The sequence below is a fragment of the Acipenser ruthenus genome, chromosome 15 (genome assembly GCF_902713425.1).
Source record: "Acipenser ruthenus chromosome 15, fAciRut3.2 maternal haplotype, whole genome shotgun sequence".
NCBI lineage: Eukaryota > Metazoa > Chordata > Actinopteri > Acipenseriformes > Acipenseridae > Acipenser > Acipenser ruthenus.
The window spans coordinates 20,638,154-20,660,275 of record NC_081203.1 but is presented as its reverse complement, the minus strand read 5'-3'; the positions used below and the strand labels follow the sequence as shown (position 1 = coordinate 20,660,275).

General features: G+C 38.6%; 2 protein-coding genes across 30 annotated transcripts in view; one reads left to right on the top strand and one right to left on the bottom strand.

Annotated features, from left to right (window-relative positions):
- Positions 1 to 3,885, top strand: part of LOC117422475 (ryanodine receptor 3-like) — a 149,217-nt gene extending 145,332 nt beyond the window's left edge. For all 29 annotated transcript variants that reach the window (XM_058987384.1, XM_058987389.1, XM_058987392.1 and 26 more), the window contains 2 exons: positions 1,358 to 1,409; positions 2,716 to 3,885. In XM_058987384.1, coding sequence (XP_058843367.1) covers positions 1,358 to 1,409; positions 2,716 to 2,811 — 148 coding nt within the window. In that variant the 3' untranslated portion in view covers positions 2,812 to 3,885. The remainder of the gene's footprint in view (positions 1 to 1,357; positions 1,410 to 2,715) is intronic.
- Positions 3,886 to 4,122: 237 nt separating this feature from the next.
- LOC131697567 (cell death regulator Aven-like) overlaps positions 4,123 to 22,122 on the bottom strand; it is a 57,073-nt gene continuing 39,073 nt past the window's right edge. Inside the window, exons 3-6 of the mRNA XM_058987412.1 lie at positions 7,789 to 7,859; positions 7,030 to 7,125; positions 5,934 to 6,255; positions 4,123 to 4,911 (exon numbers count right to left, since the gene is read on the bottom strand). Coding sequence (XP_058843395.1) covers positions 4,811 to 4,911; positions 5,934 to 6,255; positions 7,030 to 7,125; positions 7,789 to 7,859 — 590 coding nt within the window. The 3' untranslated portion in view covers positions 4,123 to 4,810. The remainder of the gene's footprint in view (positions 4,912 to 5,933; positions 6,256 to 7,029; positions 7,126 to 7,788; positions 7,860 to 22,122) is intronic.

Here is a 22,122-nt window from a genome sequence, read left to right as displayed (position 1 = left end):
AGTGTCACACATTCCTTTCTGCCACTTGTACAGTCTGTATAAAGGATTAATATCAATATCAATGAATGCTAAGCAATAACTAGTGATGGAGCAAACCCAGAAAGCAAATTACTCTAGGCTGCTTTCATTATACTGGAATGCATGACTTACTTAGAATATGTTAGTGCTTTAGCAATATTTGCTCTATGTTATTTTGCATTGATTGCATTTGTCATGGGAACTAGAATGGATTGATTGGATATCTATATTACATAGAGTAATAGTCTGGCATGCTAGTAAATAAAATAAAATAAAAATACTCCCCACAGTTTTTCATATGGACCAGTAACAGGAGAACATAAGATAGTTAATGTCATTAATAAAGACTGGAGTTGCCTGCCAGAAGACATGCAAAATAAACCCTTAAAAGAACCTGAGCCCTACTGTACTTTGTCTAAGCTCACAATAAAATAGAACTGAATTAGACTGCTGTGCAAGTCATTGAAGTTAGGCAGATGTCCAGTGTCTCCTGACATTTAGATGAACAAATTCAATACATAATATTTTCAGCTGGTACAGGATGCAGTAGGTTTGTATGGGGGGCTTTTCTCAGGCAGAGCCCAGAGATCCTGCATGTTTCAGGTCTTCAAATCTACAAGTACCATGAAGATGGGCACTTACTGCTGCCCCAGCTCCATATGGCAGGTCTGTGGCAAGTTTGCAAATGTACAGTATAAAGAACACTTGTTGGCATTAAGAAGATGATAATTTAAGGGGATTGCAGAAAGATGAACATTGTGATGAAGTTACTGTTGCTATATAAAGAATGTTATTTTTTGATGTGTCTCACTACAGAATGTATTGCCATTAATGAAGACTTGTTCTCTCCTCTGAGTTCTCAATCTTGATACTGTATTTGACCCACTTTATCAAAAGAACTTTGAGGAACAATTCAGTCTTTGAAACTCCCTCTACTACGTGTTATTCTATGTGTGTGTGTGCCTGCCGTTGTTCTCAGATCCAAGATAGTTTGTTTTCTCCAAATCTAAAGCGTTGAGATATTGCGGAGTGTATTTTTTTACCAGAACGTTCTGCAGTCTCTGGTAATTTCTGATGCGGAGGGCATTGTTGCTGTTCTATGTCAATATGAAATGTGCATTCTAGTTCTTTTCTAGCTGTATATTTTCTTTTTATTCACCTACAATCGCATTTGGTAATACAAAATGGGATCTAAGAATAATTACAGCAAACATTTTACAAACCTGTATTTAACTATTCTCCTGAGCAAAGTGATGTTTTGTTGGGGCTACATAAAATAACTTAATGCAAACTAGCTTGATATTGAGCTCATGAATCTTTTACTCTCCTCACATTTTAGGTTCTTCCTGATGTACATCATTAACAAGGATGAGACAGAGCACACTGGTCAGGTATGTAGCCTCAGTCTGAATAATTATTACAATATGGGGAGTTTGGCTTTTTTAATATATTTTTTTTTAAATGTAAGTAACAAAATATTGGATTAATTGCAGCATTCCACTTATCTAGGTACATAATTGAGGTACATATTAAACCCTACTGCAGCACTTCTACCAATCAGTGACTTAATGAGATCTACTTGCTGTTTTAAGTCAGTTGAGAAGACAGATCCAATTGACACACTGCTGTTCGGTAGTGCTGTCTAAAATATTGTATACTTTTCTATTTGTAATATTTCATATATAAAACTATAAAAATACACTACTAAAAACAGTAAAAACTCACAAGGCATGGTCCAAGTTAAAAATGCAAAAGGGGCCAAATTAATTAAGTAGGCTCAGTTGGTATGTTGAAATTGACACCATTAAGCACTGTGTTTCAATACTTCTTTTCAGGTTGAAATCAGCTAAAACAGCTTGAGTAGAGCGTTGCAATTAAACCAGCTTCCATATTCAAGGTGGCAAATGCACAGAAAATAATATACATGTAAAAAGAAAATTAAACGGATCAAAATAATAATAATAATAATAATAATAACAAAAGATAGTGGAAAACCGAAGCAGGAGACAGAAAGAGAGGAAATTCAATTGAAAATAGAGATAGTGTTACATGCAAATCACCTAGAAAGTTTGAGGGGTCTCAGACAGTGGAGATAAATTTGAGCCCATTGACAAGTCAGAAATGGCTGCCAGGTAGAATAGAAGTTTTCAGTAGACCCACGCAGTGTAAACTTGATTTTCTCCAGCTTAAGAAATTGCATTATATCTTTTATCCAATTGGACAAATGAAGGAGGTGTGGCTTGTTTCCAATTAAACAAGATCAGGAGTCTTACCGGTAAGGTAGAGAAGGCCAGGGCATCACTCTGGAAAAGGTTGTTTCTGTGGGAACTATACCAGATACTGCTATGAGTGGTGAGGGATCAATGGGTGAATTTAGGATCTGTGAGTACATTTCATTTTAAACAAACAGTCACAAGTGTTTTGATATTTTTCAAAAGATGAAATGGAGGTGTTCTACAAACAAGAGCGGTGGGGACTGGGAGGTTAAATGACCTTGGTTTCATCCCCCAGTATTATTAATTGTAATACACAAAGTAATAGGCTGGCAATAGATTGGGTAATGGTTTTTTTTAAAAAGTGGGAGCATTTAGTCTGTCTAAACATGTCAATGAGAACATGGTTTTAGTGAAAATGTTCCTGTAGTGAAGTTGCTGTCAAAGCTTCCCGATGGATAACCATTCCTTCTGCGTTCTGCAGGAGTCCTACGTCTGGAAGATGTACCAGGAACGCTGCTGGGACTTCTTCCCTGTCGGAGACTGCTTCCGCAAACAATACGAAGATCAACTGGGTTAGGAAAAATGCCACTGCCTATTGTACTGAGTATGTGACCTAAAGGCAAATTGAAATTATTTTTCAAATAATATAAAACAAAACACACACACAAAAACATTGTTTACATGTTAAATAACCACCAACACATAACGTTTTAGCCTTTCTAATCCCATATCCCTGCTGTTTGGATTTATTGGGGCTACGAGTTAAAGCCTGTCATCACTTAAAAAAAAAAAAAAAAGAGGCACATGTCCAACATTTCAGTTTAACTAGAATGTTTACCTGCTACCTTTGTGCCAATGTGGAAATTTATTACATTTACAACTTGCTCAAACGTATTCAGTTTTTAAATTATTGATTATTGTGGCAAACCTATTACCTTTCTTCTGTATAACCCCAATCCTTTGCACAAATGTAGTCTTCTCATGAAACACTGGGTTCAATGAAGTCACTGAATGTATCTATGCCTTTACATGCACAAGCGTACAATTTCAATGTTAATTGAATGTTGAACTGCTACTTAAGCTAAAAGTAGGGCTTGTAGAATCAAGAAAGAAAACAAATGTGAAACATTGTATTTATTTATTGAACCTTTTGTCTGGCTCCTACCTGCGTGTTTATTTAAAGAATATGGTTCTCCTGAGCTGTCACCAGTTAAAAACAAACATACAAGAAGCTCGGACTACCTTTTATCAAGTGTCAAAAAAGAAAAGTGCCTTACCTTAACCAAGACAAAGCTATGCAAGATGATGTCTGTACTTTATAGTTATACTAGTGCTGTAGTTCTCCAGGTTTAGCTGAAGCAGAATTTAATTTCGGAGAGTTTTGTGGCTTTTGTTTCAATTTTGTTAAAAAAACAAAAATGTAAAAAAACTAAAACATAATCTGTGTGTAAATGCACTCTGGTTGGAATCTTTTCAATTGCGGTTGTCCAGCCGCAAAACTCCAAAACGTACAACGAAACCATGGATATACAATAATAATGAATTCGAAGGTTACCTAACAATAAAATGCTACTGTATGGCCATTTGTATGTAGTAGCTTTGCTAACTGGTGCATTTCTTTCGAAAAATTAAAGTACCCAATGCAATAAAATCTGGGGTCTTGAATTAGTCATTTCACCGGTCTTCTCTCATTATGAAACTTCATCACCAAATTGTTGTAGTTTTGTTCTTGTAAAATGTCAAGTCCCCTGTCCACTTAGTCTTCCATGCACAATAAAAAAGCAGCAGTTGAGTGAGCCACTTGATTTCGCATATAAAAAAAAAAACACACACAGTGATGAACTCCATACAATTGGATACTCAACACATTGATTTAGAAGTCAAAGGGTGAGTCCAATTCCATTCAGTTTATGCTTTAATTATAGATCAATAAAGCAAACCACAGTTTTACAGATACAATTTGAGAAGCTATAGTGCATGTGCTTTGGGCAAGGCTGAATGACACACAGTCTTGTCACCTTTTACAAACAGAATGCAGCAATCATTTAATTCATGCCCTGGTTCCTGTTTAATAGCCATCATTAAAAGCGATTTGCTTTCATGGCTAGGAGGTAACACTAAATTCAATGGCCCTGTGTTATGGCCCATTAGCCCGACAGTCCCATGGTCCTGACCCCTGGATAGGGCACTGAACACACAGAGGGAGGTAATAAAGCTACAGCCCCCTAGCTTAGACATACAGAATATAGCAACACCCCTGTCCTGCACAACCCAGTTAAAACTAAAGAGATACATTGCCTTTCTTGTTGCATTTTGTTCTTCAAAAGTTTTACGTCCTGTATGCTTAGGGATTGGGAAGCATCATGCCCCAGAACAAGGAAACAAAGCGAGTCTAGTTCCTAAGCCAGGACTGTCACCAAGCAACTGTGGAACTGAAAGAACAAAAAGGCACGGACGTATTTGTGCGTCCAGATCTTGCGATGGTCACTGAAGTGCTTTGTGATGGGCATGCTAGTCCTCGCCTTGGCACTTGGCTGTTTGATATGGTCGAGTCTGGCAGCCCTGCCTGGCGAGCATCAGGATATCATGCTGTCCAGCCAGTCCTCCAGCTCGTCCTCAGTGATTTCCTTCTTCATGGTCATGTCTCCTGAAGAAGCTTCCTTGCCATGCTCAGACACTGTGGTCAAACAAGCACACACGTTTATTAAAAGAGAAACAGTGATACAATATGCATGCAGCGAGTGGAGGAGCAAACCATTTCCAGCAGAAAGCCTGGGTCGACTGACAAACTTTCCATCAAGGCTCTGCGAAACTTTCTGATTCTGAGCATCTGCTGTCTTCTGGGTTGAATAATCCAGATACCTCCTTAAAAAGAGTACGTAGCAGGGTTCTGAAAAATATAGCATTACAAGTCACCACATGTTGCTACAACTGTTTAAATAATGTACCTGTAATTTTTCTTTTCATTGTTAACATCCTGACAACTTCTTACACTTATAACTTTAAAGTCTGTTTCAAAGCTCTTTCAAAATGGCTGCTGTAGTGCACTGGGGTTTGAGATCTGTCCTTAAATCACTGCAGGAAAAGCGATTTAAAAAAAAAAACAACATGTAACAAGTGCTCTGGCTTTTCTTTTCCATACAACAACATGAGAGGCTATTTTGAAAACAGCTTTGAAACAGACTTTAAAGTTATAAGTACACAAAGTTGTCAGGATGTTAATGAAAAGAAAAATTAGACGTGCATTATTTAAACAGTTGTAGCAACGCTTGGGGACATGTGACGCTATATTTTTCGAAGTCCTGCTACTTACTCTCTACACTCTTCAATAGGAATTCTTAAGTAAATTACCCAGAAAAGTTGTGTAAGCTTGCCCCCCTTTATTTACAGGAGAACATCTTTCTCCTGCTAATGTTTTTCAATCCATCCCTTGGAACATCTCGAAAGAAAACCTAGGCTTTAACAAATACTTTCTTTCCTCTCTTCATTTCACAGCATTCTCACAAGTTTCCTATAGTTTTTTTTTTTTTTTTTTTTCCTTCTGCACTTAAGTTCCTAGTTACAGGACCTGCTCCTGAGCCTTGCACTTCCATTCCACGCTGGCCGTAGAAATCTACAGAGGCGTGTCTGTCTGTGCCTGTGCCTGTGCCTGTCAATATACAGAGTTCCTAATGTTAATTAAGCAGTTCATCTTCTTACCTGGATCTGCAGCAGCAATGATGTCCACAGTTTCCATGTCTTGGGCTGTAGTATCTGGCAGAAGGCTGTTTTTAGCGGTCTGAACTGGGTCTTCTAAAGCAAGAAGCACGTCGAGTTCTTCATCCAGCTCATCTGCTGCTGGCCGGGGTGCAGCGGAGCGCAGCGGGTCAGCGAGGGTTACAGAACTGGTGAAGGGGGAAGCTGCAGCGGAAGACAGGAAGGACTCAGACTCCCCAGCTGAGGGACCTCTGAACTGAGCGACAGTCACACCTTCCTTCTTGCTGTTAATCATCACCGGGGGTAGTTCCACAGGGGTTGTTACCTGCACATGACAAAGGGTTGATGACTAGGGATCCTAGTTTTTCACAATAAAAATAAAAGGCTAAAATTGAGCCCCCCCCCCCCCCCGTCACATTATAAGATACAAACAGTACTATTCAATAACAGTTAACACAGGAAGTAGTTATTGGTACACTTTTAAATTCTACGGAAGTTACACGCTCGCCAGTGTCATCAATCAATAATATAAACAAACTTACCATTTTACTTTAAAGATTACAAATACTTCTGTGTAGTAATAATAAAACCAAAAAAATAGTATTCATATTAGTTTATTTCCGAGTTAGTCTTTGTCATATGGATGGCTATTGCCAAACTCATTAACCCGATTTTTAGAGATGATTATCAGGAACAACGCACTGGATTCTGAAGTAAACTGCAGCTACATTTCAACACGAATGTGACGCTGACAGTGCGCCTCGTTCAACCTTCATCTCTGCACACCAGAAGCAGTTTTATTGAACAAGTATGTTTACTAAATTTAAAGCAAAATTGCCTGTGTTGATGATTATATATGATAGGTGTATTGATTTGGTAATCAAACAACCAAAAAAAACCTCAAATGTAAAACTAAATTCTCAGACAATATAGAAAATCTGTGTTTTTCTGTGTTATTCCGCAGCAAATGGATTCCTTGGATCCCTGGTGATGACCAAGCACAGCCCCATATAAAAACAATACAATAATACCATTCAAAAACTGTAGAGATTAGAGAATGTTCTGCATACAGTTAGTGTAAGAAAATGTGCTTCAGTACCTGGACCAGTTCAGCCTCCAGGTTTAACCTCAGGTGAAGAGGGAGCTCTTGAAGGGACTGGGCCAAGGACTGGCAGTCAACATACAGAGCCGACATCTGCAAGAAAGCACACAAAGGCAGGTCGATTCACCATTACTGCTGCAGCACAGCTGCATTGCTTTTCAAGAAGGGATAAACCGAAAAAATAATAAGGTTGGAAACGTTGCATCTTCAGACACTGAGCTCATTAGAGTCTCCTTTTCTGTAACTCTTCATATTTAAAGCTCCTATTTAGACAGCAATAGCCCTTCATTCCCCTGAGAAAGCAGGGATAACACAGCTTTGCACTTGACTGAACTGTCACAAGTCACTGAAACAGGCTGAGAAGCAGCCTAGCTTGTCAGGACACATCATGGGCTGCAATCCAATACACTACTTGGTAAGCATTACACGAGACTTAAAATGAGGGTATTTTAAAAGTACTGTGTTGTATTAGCTCAATAAGAAAACATGCAAATCAATTAATCGTTTACCAGTGGTAATGTGAGAGTATTAGTACTATTTACATGTAATTGAAATGCCATAACATACTAAAAAAACTTGATTTTACTAATATTAATTTATAAATTTTGAATATAAATTAGGCAAACATTACATTTGCTTATTACCAGACTTCTATTGCTGATGAGAAGAAAAAAAAAAACAAACTCGCAACTCAATCCTGAAAAGTCTGTTAATTACAGTGGGTACACAAAAATAGAAGCAATTGAAATGATGTACCTGATTGTTAGCTGGGGTGTCAATTTCCCATTCTTTTTCTTCAGCAAATCGAAACTGAGTGAAAGAATCACCTGAGTAAGAGAGAAGATGGGAGATGAGGATTCACAGTTCTTTCAGAACAATAAGTTGCTATGCACGAAATGTTCAGCTAGTCATAGTATTTATAAAAGACACGCTGACAGGAGGCCAATTCCTGCTCAAGTGGAGCAAAATCTAGGGAGGTGTTTCCTCGTGTGATGCAGAAAAGGGTTCCACAGTGTGTTGGGAACAGGGTTGGGGTCAATTCCCTTTTTCAATTCCAATTCCTTTTGAAAATCAATTTCCAATTCTCTTTTAAATCAATCCCAATTCCAAATCCAAGTCCTTCAAAGGAACTGGAAATGGAACTGGAATTGAAAAAAGGGAACTGACCCCAACCCTGGTTGGGAAGATCTTTGTAACTCATGTCCCATCTGGAGAGAGCGTGTCCGAAGCTTGCAAAAACTGTTTACTCAACATGGAGGATGACCCAGAAAATAAGGCAAGGGAAAGTATAAACAACGTAGAGGTGAATCAGGGAAACTGTGTGCGCGCCGTTAGACATGAGAAACGGGATCATATCGCCATAGTTCACTTTTGCCAACTGCCATTGATATTCCACCTCTTAGCTATTAGACCATTTCAAAGATTGATGTTGTCCTGCCACACTATTGTAAGTTCACTTATTGTGTTACAGGTAAGAGAGCTTTACTGTAAACCCACATTACAGAATACACCTCCTATTGGACCTTATGCTGGCCTTGGTTTATTGCCATTTTCCTACATCTCATTAGCACAAACAGTATCGTTGGTCCCACTTTTCTGCATGGAAGATCTATGGATTCTTTGCTTGTATTTTATAGTTCAAGTTTGAGATACATAGACATTTCTAAATATTTGAACATCCTAAATGTGACAGCACAATAGAGGGACTAGTAATAATGTTAATAAAGCATATATTAAAAGAAGGAGAAGAAAATGGATTTGAAAGCATTGGTGAGCACTCCTTTACGTTTTTCAGTGCCCTTGAAAAGACAGGACAAAGCAGAGATATGTCAGGGTCTCTCTTTGCACACTAAACCATAGCAGGTTGTTGCCAGGTAAGGTTTTGAGATTTCTAAGTTTGCAAAGCCTTGAGATTTCTAAGTTTGCAAAGCCCCGACCACTACAGATGGGTTTCTTCATTTTGAACCAGCTGTGCTCTGCACTTTGCTATCTGATAGCCCTTTCAATTACACCGGAGGAGCAGGGAGAGATTTCCATTTAAACCGCATGCATGAACTTTACACTGGCAATGAGATATCAAAAGGTATATGAATAATCTGAATATAGTAAATGGTTTCAAAAAGGTCAATTCATTAAATGTGGAGATAGAAATGTTTCTGCAGACACCGCATGCTGCGGCAGATAATTACGCTACAATACACGCACAATTCTTCATGCTGCCATTAACCCTTGTGTGTGTGTCGCTAGTAAAGGGTACAGCAGCTTCTGAAACATTATTAGTGTTCATTGTAATTTGAATTACATGACCCTTTGTTTCCAGTTTTAAACATATTTTAGCTGAGGAATCCTGTAACCTCTCAAAAGTTAGAAGTCTATTTGTTACAGACTTTCACCCATAGTCACTATTCAGTACCCAAGTGTTCTGGGCTGGATTTATAACTGACACAGTTTGTCACTGATAAGCCTACATCTGTCTATGGCAGGTGACTACAACCGAAGAGCACCTCCTGCAGATATATATTGTGTTGCATTCCCTACTGAACCAGACATCACCACTGTAAATAAAATACATGATGCTGTTGCTTGCATTCTCATGTAATGGGGACTAGACTATATGGCGCTCAAATTGCATTAAGAGTCACACGTTGTACACTAGAACTGGAAAAGCAAGCTTGTGCACAGAAGTCTTATTTTTTAGCTATAGTGGAGGATAGCTGGAATGTGTCTGGATTATGAGGAAGCAATACACATTTGTATAGGTCTGCTGATGTATTCACTTTACAGATCATGCAGTCGCCCACGTTGTTTCAAACTGATGTCTCAGTGAAGTGACTAACATTTACTGCTATGGTAATAAACAAGAACGATTACAAAAGTAATTCAACCTTTAGTACAGTACCTTGTAATTTAGAAATGCAACTTATGCATAGAGAATTGAGCACTTCAAAACGTTACGACAATTTACAACGGTACATTTTTACAATGTTCAAAAGCAGTATTAGTTGTACAAGCACAGATCAGGATTTGAAACCCATTTTTCAAATCTGACTGTCAGAGAGTATGCAGTGTACAAAGCGAAGCTGGACTCATGATTAATTCAAAAGGTTGTTTGCACACAAAGTTCCTTCTCATAATCAGAACACTACAGGAGCAACTTCTGAAGTTCAGAATGTTACTAATTTTACTGTTCTATCAGCAAACACAGCTGATCTTACATCAACACCAGTCAAACTCTGCACTGCTGAAGTTTTTGTACCCATTCTAATAAGGGCTAGCTCCACCTACAATCTTACATCAGCCGGGCACAGAAAGCAAACAGCCATCACAAGACTATAGAGTGGGTCATTGACCCATCACTGACGCACAGAGGAAGGGGTTTGATTTGGAGGTCAGCAAGTTAAAGAAGAACACCCTCCACCTCATGGTGCTTCAGCAAGCCCTACTGGTCAGACCCCTGAACAGTCTAGACAGTCTTCCCAAGCTTGCCTTAGAATCTCAGTAACAAAGAAGTGATTGGGTTTACAGCAGGATCAGAGATCTAGTCTGGCCGACTGGTAAGCTGGTCAACAAATCCACAGTTGTTATTTCTGTATGCATTTTAAAATCTGCTTTGGGAGCAGACAGTAAGTTTGGGTTTGGGCTTGCCTTCATTTGTGTCTCGTTTCCACCTGCATTGGAGTTTCTCTGATAATTGTCACCTGAAACCACTTCTGTTAGTGTCCATCACAATCACAGGACTACCCGCAGGAAAAGTCCCTACATAATAGATGTGCTATTCTGCGAGATCAGGAAATGAAATCATGGTTCACAGCCATGCCAAGCACAGAAAAACCTTAGTGGTCAATCTACCAGTGGAAGTGAAAATGTAAGATGAAGGTGTTGACTGGTCAGATGGAGTTTAGAGACTTTCATATGAGAGCCTGTATCTAACAATGTATGCCTATTGCGTTGTAGTTTCATCCATTCTAGGTTGTACTACAAGCTTGATTGGCCACAGTATATAGGTAACAATTTTGCTGAGGTCTTATTAAACTCCTACTAAAATCAGAATGGATCAAACTGATATGCAATGGGAGCTATATTTCCATCCCTATATTCCATCATTAGGTCTAAGACCCATATGGAAGAAAGCTGGCTATACAAAATCGTGTGTCATTCTAAATCTACATGAATTGAAGCTAGTGTAGAGCAGGATCTTTGGACTCGTTCCAGTAGGTTTTGATTAAGTACACCCTTCGTATGAAGAGACTTGCCTCTATCATCTTTAGATTAAGAAAGAACCCATTGTCTCGCTTCATTCCACATCTAAACTGGTTAGGTAAAAAAAGAGAAATGATTTCAAATTAAACCTGAGAATCAACCCAAAGCTATATTCTCATTCAAAAGCCTTGAAACAAGTCCTTAGCATGCAGTGGAATGGTTTGTATGTCATTTTTCAAATGAATTTGAAATTTAAAAAGGAACGACAGGTCACCTTAGTAGCTTCTCCACAGTCATCCCAACCAAAGGTAACATTAAGTAATTGTTTAAAACATATGTTTTCAGTTTTCTATTATTGCAATACAAAAAAAAAAAAAAACGTACCCTGGCTCCCTAATTTAATACTCAAATCATGTTCTTATTAAAAGAAACATTTATTTTTTGATGTTCCTTTAATAAGTAAATATTATGAATATCTTTGAAAGCAAATATCATTTCTAAAAAGTTTAATATCATTGCGAATAAAGGAGGACTTATTTTGGAGCCAGGTAAGAATTGCTTTTTTTCTTTTTCAGAACATTATTATTTAACTTTTTTTTTTTTTTTAGCTCTTATTAAAAAGGAAAATGTTTTGAAATCAGAATCTTAAATTAGATAACTTTTTCATTATGTAGTTATAAAGCTGGGAAGAAACGTATTGTTCAATTTCTATTTAGTTCTGATGTAATATTGAGAGTGAATTATGAGCCACTGGGATGTGGTTTCCTCCAAGGACGAGAGAAGAAAGACCTTGGCTTGTTTGACATACTGGCCTGTCATGTGCAGCTGGCAGCCTGCTGTGCCACTCAGACGATCCACAGAGCTGCAGAACGAGCTGCGCCACAGGCTGCCACTCTCTGCCATTTTCAGCCACTCCACGCAGACGCTTTCCATGTTAACACAGCCTCACATCTTTGAGAAAAGATTGTTTGCTGTGCTTTTAATTACACTGCCCTACATGAGGGTGGAGAGTGGAGGACAGATGGTTTTTGACGCATTTGCAATGTACCTGTTATTATCTTTCTCAATCTCACCCCCCCTCCTAATCTCGGCGCCTGGAGAATATTTGCACCTTCTGTAAGTTATTATGTTCTGTGGCGTGCAGAGTGTCATTTGTAGAAGTGATGTCATCGTATACAGTTTGGGTCAGCTTTCACTGTCCTAGAAGGTAGCGGGTGCTAGAAGTGATATATTATTTATTTTAAACTGTTTTTAAAAGTTAATTTAGGATTTACTTTGATGAGATTTTCATCCATAAAATTGACGGTTATCAAAATTGAAAGAAACTAGATTAGATGAAATACTACAGTCTGCTGTAGTGGTCTATTTGCAGGATGTCATCTGTACACAGGGCAACAATGTGTACTGGAATTTTGGCCTTTCACTGTGATTCTTGTACAGGGACTCAAAAAACTACTGAACCACCCATGTGGTGCTGGGAGTGGAAGTTGGTTGCCTGTTTAACCCCGTCTTGGTCTCCCCATTTTTTCTAAGAATGACAAACAACTGCTGTCACCTTGTAAACTCTTCCCCGACTCAGGAGGGGGATGAGAACACTGCATATACAATATAAAGCTATTTTTATATGGAAAAGGTCTTTAATGTAGATGCTTCTCTGCAGATGTATTCAAATGTGTTATGATTCACCCCTTACAGAATGCAGACTTCCTGTCAGATATCTGCCAGTGCTCTGTAGGTATTGCATTGTTTTATTTTGTTTTGTATGAAGGGGTTTGCAGTGCATGTCAGCAAGGACAGTCCTACTTATGTACTGTTGTGTCACTGTGTCAAGTGTCAAGCGAGGTTTGTCAACACTGGATAATCCTGAACCTGACCCCTCAGTATAGTAAGAAGCAGCACTGACAAACAGGTGATGTGAATGTGGGGCTGGAGCCCGACACTGAAATCAGCAGGCTGGATGCAAGACAGTCTGAAGCCGACAGTTTAGAAACTAATACTGACAGCTGCAGTGATCATGAGTGACAGCGCTGTCTAATACCAAGAGACGGTTCAAATCAATTCATGAAAACTAGCTCTGATGCTTAATATTTATGAAATCAAAATGCTGCTTGAATAGGGAGCGGTTGATTACCAATCAATATGTTTTATTATATATTTTTTCCACCATTAATTTGTATTTTATTTAGGATAGGCAAGTCTTTATCCTGTTCTTCCAATATTTCTATTTTTCATCTGCATCTTTTAAATTGTCTTGCAGTCGATCTCCTCCGCAGGAGGGGCTGTCTATAAAAGGTTAGCAGCTCTTTCCCCACAGCAAATTTCTCACAAATAAGTTGTCAAAGAGCACAGGCATTTCTAGGAGAAACTGCAGCCGATAATCCAACTGCAAGTTTTCTAATATTTTACAAGCAGACTCCTTTTGCGAAGAGCAACAGTTTGTTTGGTTGTCAGGAAACACTTGCAAGCACTCTCTGAGATTTTCTGCAAAGCCATCAGCAAAGTCATTCAAAAAATTGAAACATGGTCTAAAACAAAGCAGGTGCTTCAGGGAGCAGGGTTTTCTTTAACACAATCTAAATCAACAGCATCTAGGGTACACCAAAGCAAGATTTACTGACAAGCTAATTCAGTTCCCTTCATGTTTCAGTGCATTTGTAAATCACTCTGATTGGATTTGAGTTCTGCTGGTCCAATGTTGAGTTATTGTTACTTTTCTCTAAATCTGCTTTTACCTGGTCTGGAGCTGATTGGAGTTTGTCTGAGAATCCAAAATACCTGCACTGAACATTCCCCATTCCATTCAAAGCATGTGACAATCTGACCTTTTTACCTCATTCAGTCTTTAAGAACTACACTCTGATATTGCAGAACACAGAAGAGAGTGTTAGAAGACCAAAAGAGAATGGAAAAACATGTAAAACACAGGCCTGGAAAAAAATATCACATCAGTGAAACAAGTAGGCCATAACAACACAAAGATACCAGTATAGAAAAAAGGTCAAGTAAAATGTGCAAAGAATCTCAAACGAGACAGTATATCTGACAACGAATCAAGTCCAGAAGGTTAAACACAAAGCGAATCATCTTTTGTGCTCAAGCTGAATGATATTTTTGGTTATTGGACTATCTGTCATGTGTTGTCAGTACTGATATAGAGCGCCTGGCTTGTGCAATAGCATTTACAAACATAACAGCAGAACAGACCCTGCATTTTAGGTCAACTACTCCAGTTTGACATTGTGTTAAACATGACCTGGCACATTTTAAAACACAGTGTTCAAAAGATCTGAGTAATACTGGTTGGCTGCATGGTTGGCAGGCTCTGGAAGTGACAGATGTGAGCAGAGAGTTCAAACCTGCTTTTCTGCAGCTTGGGAGCCTGTATACCCGGACCCTGGTGCGATACATTTACAGGAGGTTAAGCGGATTTAAAGATTACAGGCCATGGAGGAGAGATTTCACCTTTTATCATTTCAATCAGTCACAAGGCTGGATTTCAACAGATGATGGATCTTATTTTTGAACAGCATGTTACAGAAAAACAGAATATTGGCACAATGCATCAAAGCGGTTTATCAGTCCAGGGGAAATCACCACCATTTTTGGGAAAGGAAAACATAACAGTAAAGATGCAAATGATAACTGGTAAGATGTATGCCTAACACGATAAATTCTGCACTATGCACTTTGATGCTCAGATCTATTATTAATACAGCCAGTGGATGTTTGTTTTTGTGTTTTGGGGTAACGCTTTGTTATAACAATCTGCAATTGTGTTTGTTTTGTGTTTTATGAAGCACATCAATCCAACAGGTAATGCGTAAGTTATGAGTCATCAGCTTTCACAGAAACAAACCACAATCAAAATGTATAGCCCTCCAAATGTAAAATTGTACAAAAACAGATTTATTATTATTATTATTATTATTATTATTATGTGACGGGCTGTGTCAGTGTATAAACACCAGTACTTGTTGACAGGGATGCTGTGTCAGTGTATAAACACCTGTACTTGTTGACAGGGATGCTCTGTCAGTGTATAAACACCTGTACTTGTTGACAGGGATGCTGTGTCAGTGTATAAAAACCTGTACTTGTTGACAGGGATGCTGTGTCAGTGTATAAACACCAGTACTTGTTGACAGGGATGCTGTGTCAGTGTATAAACACCTGTACTTGTTGACAGGGATGCTGTGTCAGTGTATAAACACCAGTACTTGTTGACAGGGATGCTGTGTCAGTGTATAAACACCTGTACTTGTTGACAGGGATGCTGTGTCAGTGTATAAACACCTGTACTTGTTGACAGGGATGCTGTGTCAGTGTATAAACACCTGTACTTGTTGACAGGGATGCTGTGTCAGTGTATAAACACCTGTACTTGTTGACAGGGATGCTGTGTCAGTGTTTAAACACCATATTCCAGCACCTCCTCAAGACTCACCTCTTCAGACAGCACCTGTAGAACTCCTCTTTTTTTCCCTCTGGACACTTATCACTCTTCCTTAAATGTGCTTTACTTGCTCTTGCCCTTTATTTTACTGCATTTAATCCTGTACTTTTAGAGTACTGTAATCTGTCACAAGTGGTATTTAATTATATCCTGATGTAACTATCACTGACACTGTGATTTGCTCTGTTACTGAATCGTATTTTGTCATACTTGTACTTGCTAGAACCTAAGTCATTGTATTTTTATCTTGCTCTTAATTGTATTATTACTTGTACTGTGATTCTTAATGTATTTTTGTTTACGACTGTAAATTGCCCTGGATAAGGGCGTCTGCTAAGAAAAACAATAATAATAATAATAATAATAATAATAATAATAATAATAATAATAATAATAAATTATGTTTTTTTAAAAGCAAATAAAATCTTCTGCCCAAGACACAGTAGTAACAAACTTACTGTATGATACACTTCTGAATCCTTCAACTAACATTCCAAGTTGTGTGTAACTGTACCTTTTAACACTACACACTTTACCCCGGATATATCTGTCTCACTTGGTCAATTACAATGAACTCAAATAAGAGTACTAATGGGATAATCCTGTGGTTAGTATGGAGTGCAGTACTAGTGATAGTCTGCAGGTAGGTTTTAAGATGTGGTTTTAAAGTACTCCATCAGTCGTCTGCCCCCTAGAGGATTGTAAAACAAGGTATTAAGTTAGTCCAATGTTTATTTAGACTAAGTGTTGTACTAACTTGTTACTCGTATGAATAGAATCCCTTGAGATGTATTTTCATATCATATTTTAACATATTGGGGTTTCACTTTGCACTAGGAACCACACTGTAGCACAGTATTGTAATCAATTTATTATTTTAAAAGACAATAGTATACTAACGATTCCACTTAAAATGCAGGTGAATAAATCCCCATAAATGGCAAGTTGTATTGTGTGTATGCTCCTAAAACTGTTACCTTAAGACACTTGAGAGCAATAGTGTAGAAGTGAAAAAATTATTCTGAGCAAACACCAAAAAGCCATAGTTCACCAGCAGAATGGAGGGGGTGTAAACCCATTAGTTGGGCAGGTGGCAGTGATAGATGTCAGACAACAGTTAGCGTCGGGGTGATGTCACGTAGAACATTGTCACAATTCAAACCAGCATTCAGTTACTGCTTCCTTTTTTAATTGCCTGAATACAAATTACCAAAATTAAACTCTCACTAAATTACCTTACAAAATAGAGAAGCCCTTTTTATATATTATGGGGGTTTTTTGTTAGCTACTTCCATATTGCACAGTTGGGAGCTTACTGATTCTCTTCTGTTTAATCACAAAAGATTGAAGAATCAAAGCATCCTACCATATGGGGGCAACTATTGAAGTAATCATTGTAGAGAAGTCCTTTTTAGCATTCCCTGTAGGAAACACTTCATGTGCCAGCTTGTAATATAAAAAAGTGAAAAAAAGCACTGGCGACAAACCAGACTGGGAATTAAAAATACTGCTGTTCTGTACAGGAAATAGGTTCTGCAAGTCTCTCCTAACTTGCTTAATGTCTGAAATTCCTTCCTTCTAATAGTGTTTAAACTACTGAATGTACATCTCTTAAATAAAATGGTGACACTATCCTACACCATTTAAAGCACTTTGAATTCTGGCCATTAAAGGCCTACAACCGGTATACATGCTTTGTTTTAACTTTATTATTTAATTTTGAACATGCTGGGTACTAGAGCCTTTCATTGCTTGGAATAGCTGCCATGCGACCAGATGTTCAATAACAAAAAAAAAAGGTAAGCTGTGTGCTCACTCAACCTGCTCTGAGAATGCTCCACTAACCATCCTCCACACCAAGACAGGCTTGCGGAGGAAGAAGGGAGTGCAATCAGTGGAAGTGCTCATGGAGAATTGGGTTCAGAACAGGGTTCGAGACAGTGGAGACGCAGCTATGGCGTTCTCAAGCGCGCTCCTTAACCCCTGTACACTAGCATGGATCCCCTGCAACAGGGTTCTTACCAGCTCATATCTTAGCACCTCCTCTCACACTCTGGGTTCAGCAGTATCTGCAATGGCAGTGCGTCACACAAGGCCAAGTTCAAAAGAAACAAACATCAATAAGATTCAAATTTCTAAATACGCTGGTGCTTGGGCACCTGTCTGTACAGTAACTATTTCACCTTTAGGAACCGGTGCCACACAAACGAAGAAGTTTTAATTGCAGGTTATAAAAATTCACCACCATCAATGAGAGAGAGAAAAGTAAGTTTTACGTTAGGCACCCAGTTGGTATTCAGCGCATCACACTGAACCCAGGTTATTACTCCAAACTCATTCCTGATTGTCCAAAGCCGTGTGCAGCTGATTGTGGTATTGTTGCACATGTATGTCCTCTGAAGCAATGTGGACCATAGACTCTCTGAATTGAAAATGGAAAGCACACGTTGCATATTCAAATCTCTCAGCTATCCATCTTCTTGAGATCGGCAGGGGCGCTGCTCAAGCAAGCGAGCAGATGGTCTAGGCAGCAGCCAGGACAGTGGAGAGCAGCCAAGCGAGTGGAGAGCAGCCCCGAGCACTCGTAACTTTCAGAACAAGAGCGAAACCAATTTAAACCAGGCAAAAACCTTGAAGACAGAGGACATTAGAAACCAGCACTGAAACCTTAGACAGCAGTAACTGATCATCCATTTTAATTATATTTATTTTATTATGCTGTTGTATCGTACAAAACTGACACGAAACAATGTTGTTGTAGATTAACCACGGCGCTTGTTTATTGTACTGCGTACTATATAATACTCTGTCGTACATACACCACTCACTCACTTGTGGCATCACGTATCCCGGCAATAGCAAGCATGACAGAACACTCCATAACATCAGGCAACATGTAACCCAGCAACCACAACAGCACTGACCGCACTGTAAACAACAGTATTGCTTGGCATGTCGAAAAATACGGGGGTATGATCAGCATTTCCAATCTGTCCAAGCTGGTACTGTTTGTTAGAAACGATGAAATTGTAAAAGTTTCTCTTGGTATTAATGACACTTCTTTGAAAATGGCTGCCTGTATGTCATGGATGATTTGAGATCGGCCAGTAACGCTTTGTTTCATCTTTTCTCGGCAGTAAGTCACGTTGATGCTTGTGTATTCGGGCAGCGACGTCTTTGTTGTCTTTTCTTGGCAGTCAGTCACCGTGCTGTTTGTGTACTCGGTTAGTCATGTCTTTTGTTGGCGATTTTAATACTCGTATCACTATACTGTACTTGAATTTAGACGCAAGCTATTTTTGAGAAGCAAAAAATTGTTCAAAAAGTTAAAATTCCAAGGAATACGGTAATCATGGATAGCCAAAACAAAATAAATGAAACCTGCTTCATTCAAATTAGGTTAACACACAATTCATAATAGTGATAGACTTGTTGATGTTTTCTTTTCTAAGTATCCTGACTCGAACACCATGAAAAACAACTAGACTTCAATATTATAACTGGCCATCACCAGGAACGGGGTTCATCACAATTTGATTAATAGTTTAAAAAAAAAAAAAAAAAAATGTAAAAGAAAATGTTGTCCTAGCCTCCATCCTCTGGTGCGCTGCATTGTTCTTAGATTTTCTTGATGGTCTTCTGTCTTACGTGAAGGCTCCTAACCATTTCTGACAAAACCTGTTTCTATGATGTCAATACTTAAACATTCAAACTGCTGTCCTGATGTTCTCTAGTCTGTGGATTTGAAGTTATCATCAGAAGCGTTTGAAAAATTGAACGATAGATAAATCAGAAAATTGGAAATTTGAGTGGAGCACTCAAGGAACACTATTCAATAAGTGAAAGTAGTCTTCAGATACCCATATATCAATCATACTGCCACGTTTCCACCTGCCACGGACTGACTTGAAAGTAATTTGAAATCAGACATGTTCATTTCCATCAGCAGCATATTGAGACAAAATCGATTTCAAGTGGGACTCTCTCAGCCCCAGTTAGGATTACGGGCTGGCAGAACTCAATCTCTCCGACACGCACTCAGGGTAAAAGTTACTCAATCTCTCCAACACGCACTATACACATCCTACTGTATAAACACTACATATGACATCTAAATGTTTAAACTATAAACTAGTAACATCTCTGCTGACAACCAAGTATGAGAATGGAACATAAAAACAGAACACTTTCAGGAAACCAAAATAAAAAAAAGAAAGCTAGCTACAATGCCCTCGTTCGGCAAACAATTTCCAAATCGGATCAACTCCTAAACCCTGTATATATTCTGCATAAACCAGTTTTGAGCTGGAATTGAACAAATTTGTTTTTACGTCTTCTTCTGACCCTTTTTTTTTTTTTTAAGGTTACGTTTGACCTCCTCATTTGCACCCCTCTTACAAGCAGAAAACAAAGGATGACATGATAAAGCCCAAATATAAGGGGTGCCATTTTTGAAAGTGTACAGCACCAGGTTTTAAAAATGTATTTATTTCATATTTACGATGGATGTTGCCAATTGGATGATGTCAATTTTTATGACACAATGCTCTAGGGCAGGGTCTTCTGGTTTTCATTTCAACCAAGCTCTCAGTTACTTAATTGAGTTACTGGCTTAATTAGTCAAGATTAACATGTGTTCCAGATCTTTAGCCATTGATGACGTAAAGACACCTCTAACACCTGCAGGATGGGGGCTCTCCGGGACCAGGGTTGGAGACCCCTGCTCTAGGGGCATGATTTGCCTTTTTCCATGTGGTCTGCTGTTCTCAACCACGCTGTCACTCCCTGTCTATACAATATTAAACCAAGGATGATTGTGAAACACTGTCTGCAAACCAGTTCAAACACTTAATCATAAAATCTGATGTAAAATTGTGAGACAAATCGTTCAGCTAGTGCCTTTTTTTATTGTAACTGAAGTTTTCTGAAGTGTGGGTGCTCCATATGCTCAATAGCCAGCTTGTAGCAGCGTGACGTCACAATAGGTCCCCCCCCCCCCCCCCCCAAGGAACCAATATTTCGGAATGTTTGTTCCCTTTCCAAATATTTGTACTCCCTTATTTTTTGGTAACAAAGTAATCTGTCTTTGCATTCAAGTCTATATCCGTGCATTTTCAACTAAAACCTTTCCCTAAACCTAACCTTGTACCATCCAGTCCCCTCTGCCACAGGTCCAGTCTCAACTACAACAATACATGAGAACAGCCTGCAAACATTGCTCTCATTCACTAGCATTATTAATTTTGTATTACCCAATTAGGACCCTATTTTCTTTGATTCTGCCACATAAGGCAGAATGGATTAAAACATACCATTAGCAGCAGACAGATCCTGCAATGATTAGCGACCACTGCTCTCCAGCATTCAGCAGGCTTACGCAGATTAAGAGCTATCTATAGCTTTATGAATTGCAATATTTAAACTCCTACTTGTCAGGTCTGTATCTCCAAGTGTAAACAGCCATGCTCTGGGATTATTTGCTGTCTTTTCAGATCTCTTTGCTAGTATCTCTGGTGCACATTTATACCAGTAACAGTATCCAAATATTTTTATAACAAAACAATGGGGAATATTTGTTTTCCCTATTGATTCCGTACTGTACGTGTTTATTCAACACACATCTCTTTAATACATCCTCTTTATTGAGCTCAGTGTTTTGCTGTCACAAGGCTACCTTGGCAACAAACGGCAGTGTACAGTCTGTGAATCAAATTAAAACACTCTTTCAAACCACAGCCATCGCTTTCACTGCAGCAGTCCACCTGCTACACAGCTCTAAAGGGATTGTACTTACATTTGTGGGACGCGGTTTTAAAAGCCGTCTCTGCTAAATAGATGTCAATAATTTGTTTAAACTCCATTAGCGTTGTTAATACACGCTTATTTGAGTCATTCCTGAAGTTTACTCCATGACCATAGTGCACAAAAAAAAACAGAGATCCATGTGAAACCATTAACCAGAAAATAGTCTGAGGTTACAGTTCTACTAGAAGGAAGGAACAATTTACTGAGATAAATGTGGGAGTTACAAACTATTGTATACCAGTCTCAATCTTCATGAGGATGAGGAAGTCAGGCTAGTGTGTTTAAGGCACAATGATGAACAGGCTCACCCGAACTGATTAGAAATCTCAGTGCAGAATGAGACAGGGCATCCAGTTTTGGCAAGACCCTGGCAGAATTTTTGAGATACTGAATTCTTTAACTTCCAGTGCGTAAAACAATGATAATGAACTGTATGTCTAGATGCAGTAGTGGCAGATATACAAACATGCTCAAATTTGTTGGTACCCTTACAGCTCATTGAAATAATGCTTCATTCCTCCTGAAAAGTGATGAAATTAAAAGCTATTTTATCATGTATACTTGCATGCCTTTGGTATGTCATAGAATAAAGCAAAGAAGCTGTGAAAAGAGATGAATTATTGCTTATTCTA